Source organism: Anomaloglossus baeobatrachus, chromosome 6, assembly GCF_048569485.1.
Source record: "Anomaloglossus baeobatrachus isolate aAnoBae1 chromosome 6, aAnoBae1.hap1, whole genome shotgun sequence".
Taxonomy (NCBI): domain Eukaryota; kingdom Metazoa; phylum Chordata; class Amphibia; order Anura; family Aromobatidae; genus Anomaloglossus; species Anomaloglossus baeobatrachus.
The window spans coordinates 230258896-230286409 of NC_134358.1; the positions used below are offsets into that span (position 1 = coordinate 230258896).

Consider the following 27514-nt stretch of genomic DNA (forward strand, 5'->3'; position numbering starts at 1 on the left):
CATCGTTTGTGCGTCACGAGGAAATCGCTGCCCGTGGCGCACAAAATTGTTTGTAGCTGTTGCCGGCGAACCGCCTCCTTTCTAAGGGGGCGGTTCGTGCGGCGTCACTAAGTGGCCGCCCAATAGAAGCGGAGGGGCGGAGATGAGCGGACATAACATCCTGCCCACCTCCTCCCTTCCGCATTGCCGGCGGCCGCAGGTAAGCTGTAGTTCGTCGTTCCCGAGTTGTCACACGTAGCGATGTATGCTGCCTCGGGAACGACTAACAACCTGTGTCCTGCAACAGCAACTATTTTTTAAAAAGGAATGACGTGTCAACGATGGACGATAAGGTGAGTATTTTCCATTAACGCTCGTTCCTTGCTGTCACGACGTCGCTAACTATGCCGGATGTGCGTCACGAAATCCGTGACCCCAGCGATATTTCGTTAGATACGTCGCTGCGTGTGACGGGGCCTTAAGAAGCGTACGTGGTATACACAGTGTTCGATCATTTTACTTATAAGAGAGCTTGAAGAACTCTAGAACTTGTATATCTATGTAGTGATCACTTTCATATTTTCTTTTGTAGGTATGAGGATTCTTGGGTTGCATTACACAAAGGTGCAAAAGAATGTGCAAAAGCTGGAGAGGTAAATATTACCAATGTTATGGCATAAAACACATGGTGTACTATAGTATTTCTAATGGTTTTATGATGATGTAGCACCAGTTCATATATAATGATTGTCTAAAGCAGTAATTCATATATACATCAGAGTATATATTATGGATTTTATTAAAGCAAATATACAGTAATGAGCGTATAAATGTTTACGTTTTTTTAATCTGTAAAGTTAAATGGTGTAATGTATATTATACACTGACGAGCAAAATGGTAATAATGTTTTGAACTTCTTACTTTCAGGAGCCATATATCACATCCACTACAGCTTTGAGCCTGAGACTTCCTTTGTTTTATAGACAATCATCTTGGCTATCTCATACATATGTTTGACTTGCAACTGTTTAGCATATGATTAGTTATGCAGATTATTGTTTTGTCACTTTAACGTTACTGTTTTGCTCCTAAAAATCTAAGTTTTAATTTGTATTATTTAGTTAGTATTTTGTAAATCCACCTTTTTTGCATTGTTTTTTTGCAACAGTGTCTGAATCCTTCTGGGCATGATGTCTATCAGATACAAGAATGTCCCGACCAAAATCTGATCCCAGGTCTCTTCTACATGTTCCCAATATTGGTGCATACTCACTTGGAAATTTATACAGTTTTTTTTCTTCAACTCTTCCCACAAGTGTTTGATTGGGTTGAGGTCTGGAGACTGTGGAGGCCAATCCAGCATATCTACTTCATTGTCATTGAGCTATTTCTTCATCAATCTTGACGTATGCTTAGGGTCGCTGTCCTCCTGGAACACTGTTATCCTTTTTCATTGTAGCATCTATATATATAATTGCCTTATTCTGTATGTCTGTCTGTCTATCTGTCTGTCTGTCATGCTCCGAAATTGTGTCCTTACGGTGACACAAAGCTGATTGGCCGCTGGGCTCGCCATGGCCCCGACCCCCTCACGCAATGCACGCTCGCTCTGGCCCAACTGACACGGAGCTCCGATTCCCAGGTGAGTACACACACACATCAGATCACACTCACCTCACACATCACAACATGCTGGGATATCGCTTGCTTCTACACCGGCTCCGTCAGGATCCCGGCAGCGCCAGACATAACCTTGCGATGCTGGGATCTTGACGGAGGCCGTGAAAGCTGGTAACGATTATACACATCGGGTAACTAAGGTCCCTTAGTTACCCGATGTGTATCATAGTTACCAGTGTACACCGGCTCACACTCACTCTCACACACACCTCACACACACATCACATCGCATCCACACATCAAGGTCCTGCAGCGGCGGAAAATACACACACATAACAGCACACACACATACACATACAAATCAGATCACACTCACACACACCTCACACATCACATCGCATCCAAATACTCACAACATCCTGGGATATCGCTTGCTTCTCGGCGGCGATACTGTGCTGTTGTGAGCTTCCAGGACCTGCCGGGGGATCACATGGCCAGAAGCATGTGATATCCCCGGATGTTGTGAGTATCAGCGCGTATGTGCAATATCGTCAGTGTGTGTGTCTTTGTGTGTGAGTGTATGCGATCGGGTGTGTGTGAGTGTATGCGATCGGGTGTGTGTGAGTGTATGCGATCGGGTGTGTGTGAGTGTATGCGATCGGGTGTGTGTGAGTGTATGCGATCGGGTGTGTGTGAGTGTATGCGATCGGGTGTGTGTGAGTGTATGCGATCGGGTGGGTGTGAGTGTATGCGATCGGGTGGGGGTGTGTGTATGCGATCGGGTGGGGGTGTGTGTGAGTGTATGCGATCGGGTGTGTGTGAGTGTATGCGATCGGGTGTGTGTGAGTGTATGCGATCGGGTGTGTGTGAGTGTATGCGATCGGGTGTGTGTGTGAGTGTATGCGATCGGGTGGGTGTGAGTGTATGCGATCGGGTGGGGGTGAGTGTATGCGATCGGGTGGGTGTGAGTGTATGAGATCGGGTGGGGGTGTGTGTGTGTGAGTGTATGCGATCGGGTGTGTGTGAGTGTATGCGATCGGGTGTGTGTGAGTGTATGCGATCGGGTGGGTGTGAGTGTATGCGATCGGGTGTGTGTGAGTGTATGCGATCGGATCTGTGAGTGTCGGCAGAGGAGCACGGCTGGAGGAGGCTGAGAGGCTGAGAGGAGAGAGGCTGAACCTGGGGAAGGCTGGGATGGGGAGGCTGATGCTGGAGACGGAGAGGCTGATGCTGGCGCAGCATGGCGGATGGAGCACCTTTGGGAGTGCGCAGCATGGCGGATGGAGCACGTTTGGGAGTGCGCAGCATGGCGGATGGAGCACGTTTGGGAGTGCGCAGCATGGCGGATGGAGCACGTTTGGGAGTGCGCAGCATGGCGGATGGAGCACGTTTGGGAGTGCGCAGCATGGCGGATGGAGCACGTTTGGAAATGCGCAGCATGGCGGATGGAGCACGTTTGGGAGTGCGCAGCATGGGAGATGGAGCACGTTTGGGAGTGCGCAGCATGGCGGATGGAGCACGTTTGGGAGTGCGCAGCATGGCGGATGGAGCACGTTTGGGAGTGCGCAGCATGGGGGATGGAGCACGATGGGGAGTGTGCAGCATGGGGGATGGAGCACGTTTGGGAGTGCGCAGCATGGCGGATGGAGCACGTTTGGGAGTGCGCAGCATGGCGGATGGAGCACGTTTGGGAGTGCGCAGCATGGCGAATGGAGCACGTTTGGGAGTGCGCAGCATGGCGGATGGAGCACGTTTGGGAGTGCGCAGCATGGCGGATGGAGCACGTTTGGGAGTGCGCAGCATGGGAGATGGAGCACGATGGGGAGTGTGCAGCATGGCGGATGGAGCACGTTTGGGAGTGCGCAGCATGGGGGATGGAGCACGATGGGGAGTGTGCAGCATGGGGGATGGAGCACGTTTGGGAGTGCGCAGCATGGCGGATGGAGCACGTTTGGGAGTGCGCAGCATGGTGGATGGAGCACGTTTGGGAGTGCGCAGCATGGCGAATGGAGCACGTTTGGGAGTGCGCAGGATGGGAGATGGAGCACGATGGGGGGTGCGCAGCATAGGGGATGGAGCACGTTTGGGAGTGCGCAGCATGGCGGATGGAGCACGTTTGGGAGTGCGCAGCATGGCGGATGGAGCACGTTTGGGAGTGCGCAGCATGGGAGATGGAGCACGATGGGGAGTGCGCAGCATGGCGGATGGAGCACGTTTGGGAGTGCGCAGCATGGGGGATGGAGCACGATGGGGAGTGCGCAGCATGGCGGATGGAGCACGTTTGGGAGTGCGCAGCATGGGGGATGGAGCACGATGGGGAGTGCGCTGCATGGCGGATGGAGCACGTTTGGGAGTGCGCAGCATGGCGGATGGAGCACGTTTGGGAGTGCGCAGGATGGGAGATGGAGCACGATGGGGGGTGCGCAGCATACGGGATGGAGCACGATGGGGAGTGCGCTGCATGGGGGATGGAGCACGATGGGAAGTGCACACCTCCCCCCCAACACACACACATACGCGCACTGCACAACACACCACACACACACACTGGGAACCACAAACAACTGCCCTACACAGACACCCACACACACAGACAACGCTGCACACACAAATATACGCACATACCGCACAACACGCACATTGCACAAAACATACCTCCCCCCAAAACACACCACACACACACACAAACTGCGCAACACACACACAACGCTACAGACACACAGCGCTCCACAAACAACGCAACACACAAACAACACCGCTCTCACCCCCCATCACACCCAGACAACATCCAGAACATGTACAGCACCCTACACAAACACTTGGTAACTACACACAACAACATCTATATATATATATATATATATATATATATATATATATATATATATATATATATATATATATATATATATATATATATAATATATATATATATATATATATATATATATATATATATATATATATATATATATATATATAATATATATTATAACAAAAATCATACATGAACTACACAATACGTAAATTCTACAATACCCGATGCGTAGAATCGGGCCACCTTCTAGTATTCACATAAAGCTCAGCATTGAGACCACCATCGATGCTTGTCAAGTATCCAACGCCTTTGGCTGAGAAACAACCCCATATCATCATGTTTCCTCCACTGTACAGGACAGTTCCTTTTTAATTTCTCAATCCATTAGCCCCTCTTTCCCTTGTTTCCTCCAGACCCATTTGCACCTATCAGAGCTTTTTTTTTTTCTTTTTTTTTTTCATCGCTCCAAATCACTTGTTTCCAATCTTCTTCTGTTTGATTTTCGTACCTTTTTGCAAACTTAAGATGATATTTCTTATGATGATATTGAAGTCCAGGCTTCTTCACCTTTTTTCAGGCTGCTGTTACAGACTTGTGTAACGTGCGTCCAATGCTGCTTGCATGGATGTCTGTGGTCTGACTGTTACGAAGCATACGAGCCACCTCCACTGCTGTTTGTTGCCCCAGAACTGATAGACCATGTGATGAGGTGACTTGTTGACTCCAATATTTTGCCTGGACATTCTCCTTTTGGATTTTGAATGGTTGTACGGACTTCATTTTGTATTCTTACAACTCATATGGTACTCACATGATGCAGTTTGCCAATTTTCTTGGCGAAGAGACCGCTATCGATGAGCTGGATGATGCCGTTTCTCTTTTCTTGGGAAATCGTGGTTGCTCCTTGATTCGAGTCATTGTCCTTTTGCTTGAGAATCAACTACAAACTCACTGAGCTATTATCGAACTTGAGCACAGGTTGTAATTTGTGGTATACAGTTAGAAAAAGATTTTTCAAAAACACCAGGAGCAAAACAGTAACAATGCAGTGTCAGGACAAGAATCACGTGCTAAATAGTTGCCAGTCAAATTTATGTATGAGATAGGCAAGATACTTCTCTATAAAATGAAGGTAGTCTCACATTTGAAGCTGTAGTGGATGGTGAAATATGGAGCCTGAAAGCCAAAAGTTCAAAACATTGTTACCCTTTTTGTTCGTCAGTGTATATAATGTTTTTAGCTCACCCAATGGGGCTACCATATTTATTTCTTCAGCGCTCTATTGGGAGACCCAGACGATTGGGTGTATAGCACTGCCTCCGGAGGCCACACAAAGCAATTACACTAAAAAGTGTAAGGCCCCTCCCCTTCTGGCTATACACCCCCAGTGGGATCACTGGCTCACCAGTTTTCTGCTTTGTGCGAAGGAGGTCAGACATCCACGCATAGCTCCACTGTTTGTAGTCAGCAGTAGCTGCTGGCTATATCGGATGGAAGAAAAGAGGGCCCATATGGGGCCCCCAGCATGCTCCCTTCTCACCCGCGGTGGTGCTTGTAAGGTTGAGGTACCTATTGCTGGTACAGAGGCTGGAGCCCACATGCTGTTTTCCTTCCACATCCCCTTAGGGCTCTGTGGAAGTGGGATCTTACCGGCCTCCAAGCCCTGAGGCCGGGCTCCATCCACAGACCCAGAGAACCTGCTGGATTTGGAGCGGGAGTGCCGTTCAGGGACAAGGCCCTGCAACTTTCAGGTACTCTGTGTCCCCGGCAGGCACGGACACTCTCAAGGCTTGCTGAGCGTTATAGTGCGCCGGGGACAGTAGCGCTGTGCGCTGGGGTTAGGTCACTGCAGCTTTGCTGAGTGACGTTACATGTTGGGAACTACTGCGCCGACCGCTGCTGGAGTGGCGGCGCAGCTGCGACTTGTGGTGCGCCGGGGACTTTGCGCCGACCGCGCTTTTACGGCGGCGGCGCTTCTAACTTTAGTCCCCGGCTTCTGCGGCCTAGCGCCGCTTCGTTCCCGCCCCCACCCTGTCAATCAGGGTAGGGGAGAGACGCTGCTCAATTGGCAGCGCCGAGGGCTGGAGCCTTATTTACATGCTCCAGCCCTCTCACTAGGCACAGTGGGAAGCAGGCTTCCCGCTCTTCGTCTGTATACGCCCAGGGCCCGCCCCCCCTCTCCACAAGGACGCCGGCAGCCATTACACATGCGGTCTGGCTGGGGAAAGGCAGCAGGCTCTGGGAGACCCAGACTAAAGGGATTTCGGCGACCACACACCCGCTCCTTAGCGGGCGGTAAGCTGCACTTTAGTGCTGGCCCCACTTGTGCCTCAGTGTTATATTAGTGTACTTTTTTCTTAGTACCATATATATATATAGTTGCACTGTAAGGTCGCTTCTTGGCTGGACACCCTGTACTGCTCTGAGGAGGCAGCAACATGTCATCCGCAAAACGCAAGGGTGCCAAGGCACAGGCTGTGTACACTGTTTGTACTGCATGTGGGGCTGATCTACCGGCAGGCTCCAAAGACTCACATTGTATGCAATATTCAGTCCCAGTGGCACTCCGTCAGCCAGAGCCTAATGTGGTGGTAGCCCAGGCAGAGACGCCTGTGAACCCTGCCCCGGTGACGGGGACAGACTTTGCAGTTTTTGCTGACAAAATGTCTGTGACTATGTTAAAAATCCTGGAGACCTTGCAGTCCAGGCCAGTTACTCAGACCATGGACACTGCTGTGTCTATGCTCTCCGGTCCCCCTCAGTTGGAACTAATCCGTACCTCAAGGGGGTCTCAAGCATCACAAGCTGAAGTCTCTGACTCAGATGACAGTCCCAGGCAGCCTAAGCGAGCTCGCTGGGAAAGGCCCTCCACGTCCTCACACTGCTCAGGGTCTCAGCGAGAAGAGTCTCTCTGTGATGAGACTGAGGACGGTGATCAGGATTCTAATCCTGAGGCTCCTTTCAATCTGGATGCCCCTGATGGTGACGCCATGGTTAATGACCTTATATCGGCGATTAATAGACTGTTGGATATTTCTCCCCCAGCCCCTTCTGAAGAGGAGGCAGCGGCACAGCAGGAGAAGTTCCATTTCCTGTATCCCAAGCGTAAATTAAGTGCTTTTTTGGACCACTCTGACTTCAGAGAATCGATCCAGAAACACGACGCTCATCCAGATAAGCGTTTCTCTAAACGTTCTAAGGATACCCGTTACCCTTTTCCTGCTGAGGTGACCAAACGCTGGACCCAGTGTCCAAAGGTGGATCCCCCAATTTCCAAGCTTGCGGCTAGATCCATAGTCGCAGTAGAGGATGGCGCTTCACTTAAAGATGCCAATGACAGACAGATGGACCTTTGGTTGAAATCTGTCTATGAAGCTATCGGCGCGTCGTTTGCTCCAGCATTCGCGGCCGTGTGGGCACTCCAAGCTATTTCAGCTGGTTTAGCACAGGTGGATGCTATCATACATCCAGCAGTGACGCAGGTGGCGTCCCTAACTTCGCAAATGTCTGCGTTTGCGACCTATGCTATCAATGCTGTCCTAGAATCTACGAGCCGTACCGCTATGGCGTCCGCCAATTCTGTGGTTTTGCGCAGAGCCTTGTGGTTAAAGGACTGGAAAGCAGATGCTGGTTCCAAAAAATGCTTAACCAGCCTGCCATTATCCAGAGACAGACTGTTTGGTGAGCCATTGGCTGAAATCATAAAACAGTCCAAGGGTAAGGACTCTTCCTTACCACAGCCCAGAGCAAGTAAACCTCAACAGAAAAAGTGGCAGTCGAGGTTTCGGTCCTTTCGAGGCTCGGGCAAGGCCCAATTCTCCTCGTCCAAAAGGACTCAGAAAGAACAAGGGAGCTCAGATTCCTGGCGGGCTCACTCACGCCCCAGGAAAGCAAATGGAGGAACCGCTTCCAAAGCGGCTACCTCATGACTTTCGGCCTCCTCCCTCCGCATCCTCGGTCGGTGGCAGGCTCTCCCGCTTTTGCGACATTTGGCTGTCACAGGTCAAGGACCGGTGGGTAACAGACATTTTGTCTCGCGGGTACAGAATCGAGTTCAGTTCTCGACCTCCACTTCGGTTCTTCAGAACCTCCCCACACCCCAACCGAGCAGATGCCCTGCTGCAGGCGGTGGACTCTCTAAGAGCAGAAGGAGTCGTGATCCCTGTCCCCCCTCAGGAACGAGGGCGAGGATTTTACTCCAATCTCTTTGTGGTTCCAAAAAAGGACGGCTCCTTCCGTCCTGTTCTGGACCTAAAACTGCTCAACAAGCATGTGAACGCCAGGCGGTTCCGGATGGAATCCCTCCGCTCAGTCATTGCCTCAATGTCTCAAGGAGATTTCATAGCATCAATAGACATCAAAGATGCTTATCTCCACGTGCCGATTGCTACAGAGCACCAACGCTTTCTACGCTTCGTGATAGGAGACGACCATCTTCAGTTCGTAGCTCTGCCATTTGGTCTGGCGACAGCCCCTCGGGTGTTCACCAAGATCATGGCGGCAGTGGTAGCAGTCTTGCACTCTCACGGACACTCTGTGATCCCTTACTTGGACGATCTACTGGTCAAGGCACCCTCTCAAGAGGCATGCCAACTCAGCCTGAATGTTGCACTGGAGACTCTCCAGGCGTTCGGGTGGATCATCAACTTCCCGAAGTCAAATCTGTCACCGACCCAATCACTAACGTATCTTGGCATGGAGTTTCATACTCTCTCAGCGATAGTGAAGCTTCCGCTGGACAAGCAGAGGTCTCTACAGGCTGGGGTGCAGGCTCTCCTTCAAAGTCAGTCGCACTCCTTAAGACGCCTCATGCACTTCCTCGGGAAGATGGTGGCGGCAATAGAGGCGGTTCCGTTTGCGCAGTTTCATCTGCGTCCACTTCAATGGGACATTCTCCGCCAATGGGACGGGAAGTCAACATCCCTAGACAGGAAAGTCTCCCTTTCCCAGACGGCCAAGGACTCTCTGCAGTGGTGGCTTCTTCCCACCTCATTATCACAGGGAAGATCCTTCCTACCACCGTCTTGAGCGGTGGTCACGACAGACGCGAGTCTGTCAGGGTGGGGAGCAGTTTTTCTCCACCACAGGGCTCAGGGTACGTGGACTCGGCAGGAGTCCACCCTTCAGATCAATGTTCTGGAAATCAGAGCAGTGTATCTTGCCCTACTAGCCTTCCAGCAGTGGCTGGAGGGAAAGCAGATCCGAATTCAGTCGGACAACTCCACAGCGGTGGCATACATCAACCACCAAGGGGGGACACGCAGTCGGCAAGCCTTCCAGGAAGTCCGGCGGATTCTGATGTGGGTGGAAGCCACAGCCTCCACCATATCCGCAGTTCACATCCCCGGCGTAGAAAACTGGGAAGCAGACTTCCTCAGTCGCCAGGGCATGGACGCAGGGGAATGGTCCCTTCACCCAGACGTGTTTCAGGAAATCTGTCGCCACTGGGGGGTGCCGGACGTCGACCTAATGGCGTCACGGCACAACAACAAGGTTCCAACCTTCATGGCACGGTCTCGCGATCAAAGAGCGCTGGCGGCAGACGCCCTAGTGCAAGATTGGTCGCAGTTCCGGCTCCCTTATGTGTTTCCACCTCTGGCACTCTTGCCCAGAGTGCTACGCAAGATCAGATCCGATTGCAGCCGCGTCATACTTGTCGCCCCAGATTGGCCGAGGAGGGCGTGGTATCCGGATCTGTGGCAGCTCACGGTCGGCCAACCGTGGGCACTACCAGACCGACCAGACTTACTGTCCCAAGGGCCGTTTTTCCATCGGAATTCTGCGGCCCTGAACCTGACTGTGTGGCCATTGAGTCCTGGATCCTAGCGTCTTCAGGATTGTCCCAAGGGGTCGTTGCCACCATGAGACAGGCTAGGAAGCCCACGTCCGCTAAGATCTACCACAGAACGTGGAGGATATTCTTATCCTGGTCCTCTGCTCAGGGAGTGTCTCCCTGGCCATTTGCATTGCCTACCTTTCTTTCTTTCCTGCAATCTGGGTTAGAAAAAGGTTTGTTGCTCAGCTCCCTTAAAGGTCAGGTCTCGGCGCTATCCGTCTTTTTTCAGAGGCGTTTGGCACGCCTTCCTAAGGTGCGCACGTTCCTGCAGGGGGTTTGTCATATTGTACCCCCGTACAAGCGGCCGTTAGATCCATGGGATCTGAACAGGGTACTAGTTGCCCTCCAGAAGCCGCCCTTCGAGCCTCTGAGGGAGGTTTCACTTTCTAGACTTTCACAGAAAGTGGCTTTTCTGGTAGCGATCACATCTCTTCGGAGAGTGTCTGAGCTGGCAGCACTATCATCCAAGGCTCCCTTCCTGGTCTTCCACCAGGACAAGGTAGTACTGCGCCCCATTCAGGAGTTTCTCCCGAAGGTGGTATCCTCTTTTCATCTTAATCAGGATATCTCTTTGCCTTCGTTTTGTCCTCATGCAGTTCATCGGTATGAGAAAGATTTACATTTGTTAGATCTGGTGAGAGCACTCAGAATCTACATTTCCCGCACGGCGCCCTTGCGCCGTTCGGATGCACTCTTTGTCCTTGTCGCTGGTCAGCGCAAAGGGTCGCAGGCTTCTAAGGCCACCCTGGCTCCATGGATCAAAGAACCAATTCTTGAAGCCTACCGTTCTGCTGGGCTTCCGGTTCCTTCAGGGCTGAAGGCCCATTCTACCAGAGCCGTGGGTGCATCCTGGGCATTACGACACCAGGCTACGGCTCAACAGGTGTGCCAGGCAGCTACCTGGTCGAGTCTGCACACTTTCACCAAACATTATCAGGTGCATACCTATGCTTCGGCGGACGCCAGCCTAGGTAGAAGAGTCCTGCAGGCGGCAGTTGCCTCCTCGTAGGGGAGGGCTGTCTTGCAGCTCTAACATGAGGTATTTCTTTACCCACCCAGGGACAGCTTTTGGACGTCCCAATCGTCTGGGTCTCCCAATAGAGCGCTGAAGAAGGGAATTTTGTTACTTACCGTAAATTCCTTTTCTTCTAGCTCTTATTGGGAGACCCAGTGCCCGCCCTGTTGTCCTTCGGGATTTTTGGTTTGTTTGCGGGTACACATGTTGTTCATGTTGAACGGTTTTCAGTTCTCCGTTGTTACTCGGAGAGAATTTGTTTAAACCAGTTTTCTTTTTCGCTCCTAATTGGGAGACCCAGACAATTGGGTGTATAGCTACTGCCTCCGGAGGCCGCACAAAGTACTACACTTAAAAGTGTAAGGCCCCTCCCCTTCTGGCTATACACCCTCCCGTAGGAGTACGGATTCCTCAGTTTTAGCTTTGTGCGAAGGAGGTCACACACGCACGCATAGCTCCATTGTTTTTAGTCAGCAGCAGCTGCTGACTATGTCGGATGGAAGAAAAGAGGGCCCATACAGGGCCCCCAGCATGCTCCCTTCTCACCCCACTGTATGTCGGAGGTGTTTGTAAGGTTGAGGTACCCATTGCGGGTACGGAGGCTGGAGCCCACATGCTGATTCCTTCCCCATCCCTTTTTACAGGGCTCTGGGTGAAGTGGGATTTACTGGTCTCCAGGCACTGAGACCGTGCTCCATCTACAGCCCCTGGAGAAGATGCTGGATTGGAGCGGAGTACATCAGGGACATGGCCCTGCTTCCTCAAGGTACTCTGTGTCCCCGTGCATTTCGCGCTCACACCGCAGCATGCTGGGTGTTGTAGTGCGCCGGGGACATCAGCGCTGCGGCGCTTGTGCCATGGCCTCATTTCAGCTTCGCTGAAGCGGGCACACTTTTGGGGAACGGTCGCGCCGGCCGCTGGGACTGCGGCGCGGCTGGCACTTGTGGTGCGCCGGGGACTTCAGCGCGGGCCGCGCTTTTACGGCGGCCGCGCTGATAACTCGAGTCCCCGGCTTTTGCGGCCTGGTTCCGTTCGTTCCCGCCCCCAGACCTGCCAGTCAGGAGAGGGGCGGGACGCTGGTCAGTGCATCAGCGCTGAGGGCTGGAGTCGTTTTTACATACTCCAGCCCTCACAATAGGCACAGAGGGGACACTGTTTCCCGCACTTTTGTTTGGGAACTCCCACGGGCCGCCCCTCTCCACAGACGCCGGCAGCCATTCCTGCTGACACGCTGAGCTGCAGAGGGGAGCCGGGGAGACCCAGACAAAGAATTCTGCGCCTCTTACCCGCTATTCAGCGGGCGGTAAGCAGCCCTCAGGGCTCACCCCCTCTTGTGCCAGTAGTAATCTTAGTATTTTGTTCCTGCAAATACTTTGTACTGCATAGCGCTGGTCGCCTTTTGGCTATAGACTCTCTCACATTGCAGAGAGCCAACAGCATGTCGTCCACAAAACGCAAGGGTGCCAAGGCACAGACATTATATGCTTCCTGTACCGCATGTGGGACTTTTCTACCGGCAGGCTCCAATGACCCCCATTGTGTGCAGTGCTCGGCCCCTGTGGCACTTGCACAGCCGGGACCTCTGCTGGACGTGACCCAGGGTGTACCACCTGTGAATGCTGTCCAAGTGACAGGAACTGAGTTTACAGCTTTTGCTGACAGAATGTCTCTCACTATGTCACAAATTCTTGACACATTGCGGGCTAGGCCTGTACTTCAGGCCACGGACACTGTGCAATCATTGCCCCCTGGTCCCCCTCAGCTGAATTACTTCCAAGCTCCGGGACGGGCACATACACCTCAGGGTGAAGACTCTGACTCGGACGATGGTCCCAGGCAACCTAAGCGGGCTCGCTATGAGAGGCCTTCACATTCATCTCAATGGTCAGGATCCCAGCGAGATGAATCTATGGGTGATGAGGCGGACGTAACTGATCAGGATTCTGATCCTGGGACCGCTCTCAATCTAGATACACCAGATGGTGACGCCATAGTTAATGATCTTATAGCATCCATCAATAAGATGTTAAATATTTCTCCACCAGCTCCTCTTGTAGAGGAGTCAGCTTCGCAGCACAAGAGAATCCATTTCAGATATCCCAAGCGTACATTAAGCACTTTTCTGGACCACACTGACTTTAGAGACGCAATCCAGAAACCCCACGCTTATCCGGAAAGGCGTTTTTCTAAACGGCTTAAAGATACACGCTATCCTTTTCCCCCTGAGGTGGTCAAGGGTTGGACCCAGTGTCCAAAAGTGGATCCTCCAATTTCCAGGCTTGCAGCTAGATCCTTGGTTGCAGTTGAAGATGGAGCGGCACTTAAAGATGCCACTGACAGGCAGATGGAGCTCTGGCTGAAATCCATCTATGAAGCTATTGGAGCGTCGTTAGCGCCATCTTTTGCTGCCGTATGGGCACTCCAAGCTATCTCAGCCGGGCTTGTGCAAGTCGACTCAGTCACACGTGCATTTGCCCCGCAGGTAGCACCATTGACCTCGCAAATGGCGGCATTCGCGTCGTACGCGATTAATGCTGTTCTTGACGCTACAAGCCGTACGGCAGTGGCGTCAGCCAACTCCGTTGTTTTGCGTAGGGCCCTGTGGTTGAGACATTGGAAGGCAGATTCTCATTCCAAGAAGTGCTTAACCAATTTGCCTTTTTCTCGTGACCGATTGTTTGGAGAGCGTTTGGATGAAATCATCAAACACTCCAAGGGTAAGGACTCATCCTTACCGCAACACAGACAAAACAAACCCCAACAGAGGAGGGGTCAGTCTGGTTATCGGTTCTTTCGAGGACCGGGCAGGTCCCAATTTTCCTCGTCAAAAAAGACTCAAAAAGATCAGAGACGCTCAGATTCTTGGAGGTCTCAGTCACGCCCAAAAAAGACAGCCGGAGGAACCGTTGCCAAGACGGCGTCCTCATGACTTGCAGTCTCCGATTCCCACACCCTCGGTCGGTGGGAGGCTTTCCCACTTTGGCGACATTTGGCTGTCACGCGTCAAAGACCGTTGGGTGAGGGATATTCTGTCTCACGGGTACAGGATAGAGTTCAGTTCTCGTCCGCCAACTCGTTTCTTCAGAACTTCTCCACCACCAGACCGAGCCGATGCTCTGTTGCAGGCGGTGGCCGCTCTAAAGGCGGAAGGAGTGGTGACCTCCGTCCCTCTTCAGGAACAAGGTCACGGTTTTTACTCCAATCTGTTTGTGGTCCCAAAAAAGGACGGATCGTATCGACCCGTCCTGGATCTAAAGTTGCTCAACAGACACGTAAAAGTCAGGAGGTTCCGGATGGAATCCCTACGCTCCGTCATAGCCTCAATGTCTCAAGGAGATTTTCTAGCATCAATAGACATCAAAGATGCGTATCTCCACGTGCCGATTGCGCCAGAGCATCAGCGTTTCCTACGCTTCGTCATACACGACGAACACCTGCAGTTCGTAGCGTTACCTTTCGGTCTGGCAACAGCCCCCCGGGTCTTCACCAAGGTCATGGCAGCAGTAGTAGCTGTCCTGCACTCGCAAGGTCACTCGGTCATCCCGTATCTAGACGACCTGCTTATAAAGGCACCCTCTCAAGAGGCATGCCAACACAGTCTGAAAGTGGCACTAGACACTCTCCAGAGTTTCGGGTGGATTATCAACTTTCCAAAGTCTCATCTAACCCCGACCCAATCACTGACTTATCTTGGCATGGAGTTTCATACTCTCTCAGCGATAGTGAAGCTTCCACTGGACAAGCAGTGTTCGCTGCGGACAGGAGTGCAATCTCTCCTTCAGAGCCAGTCGCACTCACTGAGGCGCCTCATGCATTTCCTAGGAAAGATGGTAGCAGCAATGGAGGCGGTCCCGTTCGCGCAGTTTCATCTGCGCCCTCTACAATGGGACATTCTACGCCAATGGGATGGGAAATCGACGTCCCTCGACAGGACTGTCTCCCTCTCTCAGACTGCCAAGGACTCTCTGCGTTGGTGGCTTCTCCCCACCTCATTGTCACAGGGAAAGTCGTTCCTACCCCCATCCTGGGCAGTGGTCACGACGGATGCGAGCCTATCAGGGTGGGGAGCGGTGTTTCTCCACCACAGGGCTCAGGGGACGTGGACTCAGGAAGAGTCCACCCTGCAGATCAATGTTCTGGAAATCAGAGCAGTCTATCTTGCTCTGCGAGCCTTCCAACAATGGCTGGAAGGCAAGCAGATTCGGATTCAGTCGGACAATTCCACGGCGGTGGCGTACATCAACCACCAAGGGGGAACACGCAGTCGCCAAGCCTTTCAAGAAGTCCGGCGGATTTTGACGTGGGTGGAAAGCAAAGCGTCCACCATATCCGCAGTTCACATCCCAGGCGTGGAAAACTGGGAAGCAGACTTTCTCAGTCGCCAGGGCATGGACGCAGGGGAATGGTCCCTTCACCCGGACGTGTTTCAGCAGATCTGTTGCCGCTGGGGGACGCCGGACGTCGATCTGATGGCGTCACGGCACAACAACAAGGTCCCAGTTTTCATGGCACGGTCTCACGATCACCGAGCGCTGGCGGCAGACGCCTTGGTTCAGGATTGGTCGCAATTCCGACTACCCTATGTGTTCCCACCTCTAGCATTGTTGCCCAGAGTTCTCCGGAAAATCAGGTCCAACTGCCATCGAGCCATTCTCGTCGCTCCAGACTGGCCAAGAAGGTCGTGGTACCCGGATCTGTGGCATCTCACGGTAGGCCAACCATGGGCACTACCAGACCGTCCAGATTTGCTGTCTCAAGGGCCGTTTTTCCATCTGAATTCTGCGGCCCTGAACCTGACTGTGTGGCCATTGAGTCCTGGATCCTAGCGGCCTCAGGTTTATCTCATGAAGTAGTTGCCACGATGAGACAGGCTAGAAAACCATCCTCAGCTAAGATCTATCACAGAACGTGGAAGATATTCTTAGCTTGGTGCTCGGCTCAGAGGGTTTCTCCCTGGCCATTTGCATTGCCAATTTTTCTTTCCTTCCTGCAGTCTGGGTTGGAAAAAGGTTTGTCGCTTAGCTCTCTTAAGGGTCAAGTCTCCGCGCTATCCGTATTCTTTCAGAAGCGCTTGGCACGGCTTTCTAAAGTACGCACGTTTCTCCAAGGAGTTTGTCATATCGTTCCTCCTTACAGACGGCCATTGGAACCCTGGGATCTAAACAAGGTTCTCATTACTCTCCAGAAGCCGCCTTTCAAGCCTTTGAAAGAGGTTTCCCTTTCTCGGCTTTCACAAAAAGTGGTTTTTCTTGTGGCGGTCACGTCTCTTCGTAGAGTGTCCGAGCTAGCGGCGTTATCTTGCAAATCTCCCTTCCTGGTGTTTCACCAAGACAAGGTAGTACTGCGTCCAATTCCAGAGTTTTCTCCCAAGGTGGTTTCTTCCTTTCATCTCAATCAGGATATCACTTTGCCATCTTTGTGTCCGCATCCAGTTCACCAATTTGAAAAAGGTTTACATCTGTTGGACCTGGTGAGAGCACTCAGGATTTACATTTCTCGCACGGCGCCTATGCGCCGTTCTGATGCGCTCTTTGTCCTAGTCGCTGGTCAGCATAAGGGATCGCAAGCTTCCAAATCCACCCTGGCGCGGTGGATCAAGGAACCAATTCTTCACACATACCGTTCTGCTGGGCTTCCGATTCCATCTGGACTGAAGGCCCATTCTACCAGAGCCGTGGGTGCGTCCTGGGCATTGCGGCATCAGGCTACGGCTCAGCAGGTGTGCCAGGCGGCTACCTGGTCGAGTCTGCACACGTTTACCAAACACTATCAAGTGCATACCTACGCTTCGGCAGATGCCAGCCTAGGTAGACAGGTCCTTCAGGCGGCGGTGGCCCACCTGTAGGAAAGGGCTGCCTGACAGCCCGATCACGAGGTATCTTTTTACCCACCCAGGGACTGCTTTTGGACGTCCCAATTGTCTGGGTCTCCCAATTAGGAGCGAAAAAGAAGAAGGGAATTTTGTTTACTTACCGTAAATTCCTTTTCTTCTAGCTCCAATTGGGAGACCCAGCACCCGCCCTATTGTTCTTAGGGTTTCGTTTTTCGGGTTGTTCATGTTGTTTCTTAAGTTCTCCGATCTTGTTATCGGATTGAATTTGTTTTTTGAAACTGTTATTGGCTTTCCTCCTTCTTGCTTTGGTACTAAAACTGAGAAATCCGTACTCCTACGGGAGGGTGTATAGCCAGAAGGGGAGGGGCCTTACACTTTTAAGTGTAGTACTTTGTGCGGCCTCCGGAGGCAGTAGCTATACACCCAATTGTCTGGGTCTCCCAATTGGAGCTAGAAGAAAAGGAATTTACGGTAAGTAAACAAAATTCCCTTCATTGGCTTTCCTCCTTCTTGCTTTTGCACTAAAACTGGTGAGCCAGTGATCCCACTGGGGGTGTATAGCCAGAAGGGGAGGGGCCTTACACTTTTTAGTGTAATTGCTTTGTGTGGCCTCCAGAGGCAGTGCTATACACCCAATCGTCTGGGTCTCCCAATAAGAGCTAGAAGAAAAGGAATTTACGGTAAGTAACAAAATTCCCTTCTTTCTGGTGTGCAAATGTCAGAGCACCATAATAACAAACAGCAAATGTGGCAGACACATGCATAAGAGACTGCAGTCAATGTCCAACCCCATCTCCTATGCTGTGACCACATTAGATATGAACTGGGCACATTTCTTGGCATGCTCAGTTGACTGCTTTAGGTGGAGTCTGATGCCTTTTTATTGTAGCCTGATACTACAGGCCTAAGCACCAGGGTTGCAACGGTGACTTCTTCCAGCAATGAGTACATGTCACTTGATGACGTCAACGCCACAGAGCTGGTGTCCGGACCTAGAGAACACTAGTAGTCACTCAGGGCCTTGCTCTTGCCAACATATTAGCTTCAAGAAGTGACTGTTCACGTGTTGCCTTTATATATCCCATCCTTTGACGGGTGTCACAAGATGATTATTTTTATTTACTTCACAAGTCCTTGGCTTAAAAAGGGGTCTTCTCACAATGGAAATATCACTAAAATAGCCGAGCACTGTACTTGGCTTTCTCTGGCTGTCCTATAGGCCACGTATGGAGCTGAAGTACAGCATTTGCACCTCTGCTCCATCCAGATAGGGCTCTGCAGAGACCTGTTTTTAGATATCCCACTCTTGGGAACGCTAGAGGTCGCAGCAGTTGGCTCCCAACAAGCCATATGTTACAATTTTGGCTAGGGAATAATTTACTACTGTGGGTTAACCCGTTAATAGAACGGCTGATAAGTGTACATTGAACTGTATATGTTCAATGCATTGATTCTACCACTAGATGACACCATTTCCACTGACATTACTTATGCATTCATGCTGTTGAGTTTCACATAGTGATGGGCGAATGTAGCTATTTGTGTTTGGATAATACCTACCGAATACTAAGTACTATTCCAGTATTCATCACAGCAAAAAAAATGCTCGGGTTCCCTATTGACTTGCATTAGGTTCGTTATTCGTGATGAATACCGGAATAGTACTTTGGGATTCGTCGCAAATAATCCGAACATAAATATTTACTATGCACCCATCTCTAGTTACAATCTAAGGGGTACTCTGTACATTGCAACATCGCTACTGCGATATCGTCGGGGTCAAATCGAAAGTGACGCACATCCGGCGCCTGTAACGACGTTGCAACGTGTAAAGCCTAGATGCGCCGATAAACGATCGCAAAAGCATCGTAAATCGGTGATCTGTGTAGTGTCTGTCATTTTCATAATATTGCACCAATAGGAGATACGATGTTGTTCCGCTTTCCTGCAGCAGCACACATCGCTGTGTGTGAAGCCGCAGGAGCGAGGAACATCTCCTTACCTGCGTCCACCGGCTATGCGGCAGGAAGGAGTTGGGGCGGGATGTTTACGGTCCCGCTCATCTCCGCCCCTCCGCTTCTATTGGCCGCCTGCTGTGGGACGTCGCACGACCCGCCCCGTTAGGAAGGAGGTGGGTTGCCGGCTAGAGCGACGTCGCAGGGCAGGTAAGTGCATGTGAAGCTGCCGTAGCGATAATGTTCGCTACGGCAGCTATCACAAGATATCGCATGTGCGACGAGGGCGGGTACTATCGCGCTCGGCATCGCTAGCCGATGCTAGCGATGTCGCAACGTACAAAGTACCCCTAAATGTCTGTACATACTGATGAGTCAATAGACCAGATCTTAGAAATCCAGTTTTGTAATTAGTTTGCTATGAACCATTGATATTTTTTGGTTTGTCTGCAACATTTTAACTTTAATTTTTTGGGAATTTTGTCACATTTGCAGATAGTCGACAGCGAGGTGGTGATGCTGTCTGCCCACTGGGAGAAGAAGAGAAGTGGCCTGGTGGAGCTCCAGGAGCAGCTGCAGAACATACCCATATTCCTCGCAGATCTTCAGTCAGTCACCACTAAGCTTGGTAAGGAGTCGTTTTAGGAAATAACTGCATATTTCCAGCTTTTGAGTTGTGTGAGAACATCTTGTTACCCAGGGACATAGCATTGTATTTTTGGCCAACGTATAACTGCTTCAGTTGATGTTTACAATCGGAGAATGGAGTCTGAATGTTTATTTTCTATCCCATATTTTGCCAGTGGTTAGATAATGGACAACTAGAGTAACATTTTTAAGGAAACTTCCTAAACAAATGTTGACCTATCACCAGCCGGAAGGGAACAAAAACCACAAACCTTCAATTAGAGCAAAACTTCTGCTTTGTTTAGTTAGATTATAAGGCCACATTCACACGCTCAGTATTTTACACCAGCATCTATAAGCCAAAACCAGGGATGGGAACAATCAGGGGAAAGGTATAATAGAAACACGGCACCACTTCTGCATTTATTACACACTTCTATTTTGGCTTACAAAAACTGTGAGTGTGTGCAGGAACACAATAATTACAGTGGGGGGAAAAAGTATTTAGTCAGCCACCAAATGTGCAAGTTCTCCCACTTAAAAAGATGAGGCCTGTAATTGACATCATAGGTGACCACAACTATGAGAGACAAAATGAGAAAACAAATGCAGAAAATCACCTTGTCTTATTTGGCAAGATTTATTTTTTTTGCAACTTATAGTGGAAAATAAGTATTTAGTCACCTAAAAACGTGCAAGATTTCTGGCTTTCACAGACCTGTAACTTCTTCTTTAAGAGGCTCCTCTGTCCTCCACTCATTATCTGTAGTAATGGCACCTGTTTGAACTTATCAGTATAAAAGACACCTGTCCACAACCTCAGTCACACTCCAAACTCCACTATGGTGAACACCAAGAGCTGTCAAAGGACACTAGAAACAAAATTGTAGCCCTGCATTAGGCTGAGAAGTCTGATTCTGTAATAGGCAAGCAGCTTGGTGTGATGAAATCAACTGTGGGAGCAATAATAAAAAAATGGAAGACATACAAGACCACTGATAATCTTCCTCGATCTGGGGCTCCAAGCAAGATCTCCCCCCTTGGGGTCAAAATGATCTCAAGAACGGTGAGCAAAAATCCCAGCACCACACATGGAACCTAGTAAATGACCTGCATAGAGCTGGGACCACCGTAACAAAGGCTATCATCAGTAACCCACTATGCTGCCAGTGATTCAGATCCTGCAGTGCCAGACGTATTCCCCTGCTTAAGTTAGTACATATCCAGGCCCTTCTGAATAATCCAAATGCTCTCTAGCAATTTTCAGAAGTGTATTGGGAGAATGTCATATGGTCTGGTGAAACCAAAGTAGAACTGTTCGGTAGAAACACAACTCATCGTGTTTGGAGGAGACAGAATGCTGAGTTGCATCCAAAGAATACCATACCTACTGTGAAGCATGGGGGTTACAACATCATGCTTTGGGGCTGTTTCTCTGCAAAGGGACCAGGACGACTGATCCGTGTACATGAAAGAATGAATGGGGCCATGAATTGTGAGATTTTGAGTGCAAACCTCCTTCCATCAGCAAGGGCATTGAAGATGAAACGTGGCTGGGTCTTTCAGCATGATAATGATCCCAAGCAACGAAGGAGTGGCTTCGTAAGAAGCATATAAAGGTTCTGGAGTGGCCTAGCCGGTCTCCAGATCTCAACCCCATTGAAAACCTTTGGAGGGAGTTGAAAGTCCATGTTGCCCAGCGACAGACCCAAAACATCACTACTCTAGAAAAGATCTTCATGGAGGAATGGACCACCAACAGTGTGGGCCAAGCTTGTGAAGACTTACAGAAAACGTTTCACCTCTGTCGTTGCCAACAAAGGATATATAACAAAATATTCAGGTGAACTTTTGTTATTGACCAAATACTTATTGTTCCCCATTATTTGCAAAAAAATCTTGCCAAATCAGGCAAGGTGATTTCTGGATTTGTTTTCTCATTTTCTCTCTCATAGTTGTGGTCTACCTATGATGTCAATTACAGGCCTCTCTCATCTTTTTAAGTGGGAGAACTTGCACAATTGGTGGCTGACTAAATACTTTTTCCCCACTGTATATATGAATACTATAGAGTATAGAAATGGATGACAACTGTAAAGATATGTGTAACGTATAGATAGGACACGAGTTACTGAAGGGGAGAAGCACTGAAAAACCAACAGTCATGTTCAAAATAATATACAAAATTATAAATACTTTAGTAGACAATGTGGGCTAAAAACATGCACATGATGTGCTTACAGCAGAGATAAAAGGGGCATATTGTGTTACTGGCTGATGGTAGACATTGCTAACATAATTAAATTGTATAGATCAGTATAGAATGCAAGAGGTAAAACAAAAATATATAATAAGTGACCAGTGGGCTAATGAGAGTATAGACTACTGCATGTAGTAAGGCACTCACATAAGTAGTAAATGCACAACAACGATGGTAAGGTGTACAGATCAGTATTAAGTGACTAATAAGATAGCGATATAGTTGCAAAAACATTAATCACAGTAAATATGGGTAGTAATGTATAGCAGCGTGATAGGGCACTCAGAAGTCATATGTCACATAATGTACTGAGGAATATCCAATAATAATAATAGCCTGTAGATATAAGCAGTAAGCAATGCACTCAAATCATATAATTCTATGAGGACCAGAATCCAACCCTTAAAATGGTGGAAGAAAGAGTGATTTGAGCAAACGCTCCATACTTACCAGTATCTGGCACGGCTGTAACTCCTGGCCGTACATTCCACTTCTGGGGTGCTCATTAGCCTCAGAAATATGCACTACTTTCCCCACCCACCGGCATCTGAGTGGCAGCATGTCTGGCTGCTTTCATTCACAGGCGTTGTGTGCGTCTATATCGTGGTGAAAAAATAAGTAAATAAAAAATTGGTGTAAGGTTCACCCATATTATAATACTCAGCACAGAAAGCATATGGCTACAGGCTGCAGCCCACAGCCGTGTGCTTATCTTTGGTCTGTATCAAAATAAGAGGAACCATATGCGGGGGTTTGTTTTTTTTTTTAACTAAAAAACCGGCATGCGGTCCCCCCAATCTTGATACCCAGCCAAGATAACAGCTGACAGCTGGATGCTGGTATTTTCAGGTTGAGGAGACCCATTTATTACTCCCCTGCCTAAAAATACTAGCATGCAGCCACCCAGGTTTGGCGCATACATTAAATGCGACAATCTTAGAACTTTACCCGGCTCTTCCCAATTGACCTGGTGCAATAGTAATCGGGGTAATAAGGGGTTAATGACAATCACAGCTACCACTAAATCCTAGATTAGTAATGGGAGCCGTCTATGACACCACCCCCATTTCTAATCTGTAAGTGAAAAGAAATAGACAAACACTGAAAAAATCCTTTATTTGAAATAAGACAAAAAAGCACTCTTCTCCATTGGGAGACCCAGACAATTGGGTGTATAGCTTCTGCCTCCGGAGGCCACACAAAGTATTACACTTTAAAAAGTGTAACCCCTCCCCTCTGCCTATACACCCTCCCGTGCACCACGGGCTCCTCAGTTTTATGCTTTGTGTGGAAGGAGGCACACATCCACTCATGCTCCCATTTTAGTCAGCAGCAGCTGCTGATTTTATCGGTTGGAAGAAAAGAGGGCCCCCACAGGGCCCCCGGCATGCTCCCTTCTCAGCCCACTAAGTCGGCGGTGCTGTTAAGGTTGAGGTACCCATTGCGGGTACAGAGGCTGGAGCCACATGCCGTTTTCCTTCACCATCCCTTAGAGGCTCTGGGAGAAGTGGGATCCTAACCGGTCATCCATTCACTGGGACCGGGCTCCCTCCGCAGCCCCTGTGGGAATCTGCCGGACAGGAGACTTTGTATCATCAGGGACAGGGCCCTGCATCTAAAGGTACTCTGTGTCCCCATGGGGACGGTGCATGGAGCGCTTGTTTCACAGGCGCTGCAGCTGCTGCTGGTTTTGTGACGACCGGGACTTCCGCGCCGACCGCGCCTGTTTGTCGGCCGCGGTATTAAATTTAGTCCCCGGCTTCATGCGGCCTAGTACCATCTCTCCCGCCCCCGGGCCTGCCAGTCAGGGGTAAGGGCGGGACGGTCGACCTGACGTCGGCAGTGAGGGCTGGAGCATACTTTAGGTTCCCCCCCCCCCCACTGATCACTGTGGGGCACCAGATTCCCGCACTTTACTAGTCGCCGCCCACGGCTCCCTCCTCCCCTGAGAGCTCCGGCAGCCATTTTTTACAACACATTCTGCCGGTGGAGGATTTCAGGAACGAGCTCTGCAGCTCTGGGAGACCCAAGGCAGGGAATCTGGTGTACACACACCGCTTTGGGCGGTCGGTAAGCCACACCGGTCACCCGGTGCTGGTCCCCCTAGGGTGCCGAAGTGTGTGTGTGTGTGTGTGTGTGTGTATGTGTATGTGTATATATATACATACATACATACATACGTACGTATGTATGTATGTATGTATACATACACATATATTATATATATATACACATATACATACACATATATATACACATATATATATACACATATACATACACATATATTATATGTATATATATATATTTTATATATATATATATATATATATATATATATATATATATATATATATATATATATATATATATATATATATATATATATATATATATATATATATATATATATATATATATATATATATATATATATATATATATATATATATATATATATATATATATATACACATATATATATACATACATACACACATATATATATATACACTAGAAGGTGGCCCGATTCTACGCATCGGGTATTCTAGAATTTACGTATTGTGTAGTTCATGTATGATTTTTGTTATATATAATATATATATATATATATATATATATATATATATATAGAGAGAGATGTTGTTATCTGTAGTTACCAAGTGTTTGTGTAGGCGCTGTACATGTTCTGGGTGTTGTCTGGGTGTGACGGGGGGTGAGAGCGGTGTTGTATGTGTGTTGCGTTGTTTGTGGAGCGCTGTGTGTCTGTAGCGTTGTGTGTGTTGCGCGGTTTGTGTGTGTGTGGTGTGTTTTGGGGGGGGTATGTTTTGAGCAATGTGTGTGTTGTGCGGTATGTGCGTATATTTGTGTGTGCCGCGGTGTTTGTGTGTTGGGTGTTGTGTGTGTGCAGCGTTGTCTGTGTGTGTGGGTGTCTGTGTAGGGCAGTTGTTTGTGGTTCCCAGTGTGTGTGTGTGTGTGGTGTGTTGTGCAGTGCGCGCGCGTGGGTGTGTGTGTGTGTGTGGGTGTGTGTGTGTGTGTGTGTGTGTGTGTGTGTGTGCATCAGCCTCTCTTCTCTCAGCCTACCTCTCCCAGCCTCCCTCCTCCCAGCCTCCCTCAGCATCAGCCTCCCTCTCCCAGCCTCCCCAGCATCAGCCTCCGCCAGCATCAGCCTCTCTCCTTCCAGCCTCCTCCAGCATCAGCCTCCCTCTCCCAGCCTTCCCCAGGATCAGCCTCTCTCCTCCCAGCCTCCGTCCTCCCAGCCTTCCCCAGCATCAGCTTTCCCCTCCCAGCCTCCCTCAGCATCAGCCTTCCCCAGCATCAGCCTCTCTCCTCCCAGCCTCAGCCTCTCTCCTTCTAGCCTCCCCCAGCATCAGCCTCTCTCCTTCCAGCTTCCCTCAGCATCAGCCTCCCCTTCCCAGCCTTCCCCAGGATCAGCCTCTCTCCTCCCAGCCTCCTTCCTCCCAGCCTCCCTCAGCATCAGCCTTCTGCTCCCAGTCTCCCCCAGCATCAGCCTCCCCATGCATCAGCCTCCACCAGCATCAGCCTCTCTCCTTCCAGCCTCCCCCCAGCATCAGCCTCCCCTTCCCAGCCTTCCCCAGGATCAGCCTCTCTCCTCCCAGCCTCCTTCCTCCCAGCCTCCCTCTCCCAGCCTCCCTCAGCATCAGCCTTCCGCTCCCAGTCTCCCCCAGCATCAGCCTCCCCAAGCATCAGCCTCCACCAGCATCAGCCTCTCTCCTTCCAGCCTCCCCCAGCATCAGCCTCTCTCCTTCCAGCCTCCCTCAGCATCAGCCTCCCGTTCCCAGTCTTCCCCAGGATCAGCCTCTCTCCTCCCAGCCTCCTTCCTCCCAGCCTCCCTCAGCATCAGCCTTCCCCTCCCAGTCTCCCCCAGCATCAGCCTCCCCAAGCATCAGCCTCCACCAGCATTAGCCTCTCTCCTTCCAGCCTCCCCCAGCATCAGCCTCCCCATGCATCAGCCTCCACCAGCATCAGCCTCTCTCCTTCCAGCCTCTCTCCTTCCAGCCTCCCCCAGCATCAGCCTCCCCTTCCCAGCCTTCCCCAGGATCAGCCTCTCTCCTCCCAGCCTCCTTCCTCCCAGCCTCCCTCTCCCAGCCTCCCTCAGCATCAGCCTTCCGCTCCCAGCCTCCCCAAGCATCAGCCTCCACCAGCATCAGCCTCCCTCGTCCCAGCCTCCCCCACCATCAGCCTCTCTCCTCCCAGCCTTCCCCATGATCAGCCTCTCTGCTCCCAGCCTCCTCCAGCACGCCGTGCTCCTCTGCCGACACTCACACACCCGATCGCATCCACTCACACACCCGATCGCATCCACTCACACACACCCGATCGCATCCACTCACACACACCCGATCGCATCCACTCACACACACCCGATCGCATCCACTCACACACACCCGATCGCATACACTCACACACACAGACACTGACGATATCGCACATACGCGCTTATACTCACAACATCCGGGGATATCACATGCTTCTGGCCATGTGATCCTCCGGCAGGTCCTGGAAGATCACAACAGCACAGTATCGAGGCCGAGAAGCAAGCGATATCCCAGGATGTTGTGAGTATGTGGATGCGATGTGATGTGTGTGTGTGAGTGTGATCTGATTTGTGTGTGTGTATGTGTGTGCTGTTATGTGTGTGTGCTGTTATGTGTCTGTATTTTCCGGCGCTGCAGGACCTTGATGTGTGGATGCGATGTGATGTGTGTGTGAGGTGTGTATGAGAGTGAGTGTGAGCCGCTGTACACTGTTAACTATGATACACATCGGGTAACTAAGGGACCTTAGTTACCCGATGTGTATAATGGTTACCAGCTTTCACGGCCTCCGTGAAGATCCCAGCATCGCAAGGTTATGTCTGGCGCTGCTGGGATCCTGACGGAGCCGGTGTAGAAGCAAGAGATATCCCAGCATGTTGTGATGTGTGAGAGTGAGTGTGAGAGTGAGTGTGATCTGATGTGTGTGTGTGTACTCACCTGGGAATCGGGGCTCCGTGTCAGTTGGGCCAGAGCGAGCGTGCATTGCGTGAGGGGGGCGGGGCCTGCAGAGAGCCGGGGCGAGAGGCCAATCCGTGTGGGGGGGCGGGGCCATGGCGAGCCCAGCGGCCAATCAGCTTTGTGTCACCGTAAGGACACAATTTCGGAGCATGACAGATAGACAGACAGACAGAATAAGGCAATTATATATATAGATGTACATATATATATATACATGTGTGTGTATATATATATATATATATATATATATATAATGTGTATATGTATATGTGTGTGTATATATATATATGTGTGTGTGTATATATGTGTGTATATATATATATATATATATATATATATATATATATATATATATATATATATATATATATATATATATATATATATATATATATATATATATATATATATATATATATATATATATATATGTGTATATATATATATATATATATATATATATATATATGTGTATATATATATGTATATATATATATATATATATATATATATATATATATATATATATATATATATATATATATATATATA

The 27514-nt window shown here is 49.8% G+C and overlaps 1 protein-coding gene across 3 annotated transcripts in view; it reads left to right on the forward strand.

Moving 5' to 3' along the window:
* The window catches only part of DTNBP1 (dystrobrevin binding protein 1), a 206401-nt gene that overhangs the window by 38456 nt on the left and 140431 nt on the right, over positions 1–27514 (forward strand). For 2 of the 3 annotated variants that reach the window (XM_075314732.1, XM_075314731.1), the window contains exons 4-5: positions 572–632; positions 19553–19685. In XM_075314732.1, coding sequence (XP_075170847.1) covers positions 572–632; positions 19553–19685 — 194 coding nt within the window. The remainder of the gene's footprint in view (positions 1–571; positions 633–19552; positions 19686–27514) is intronic. The other variant, XM_075314733.1, reaches the window with a different exon arrangement.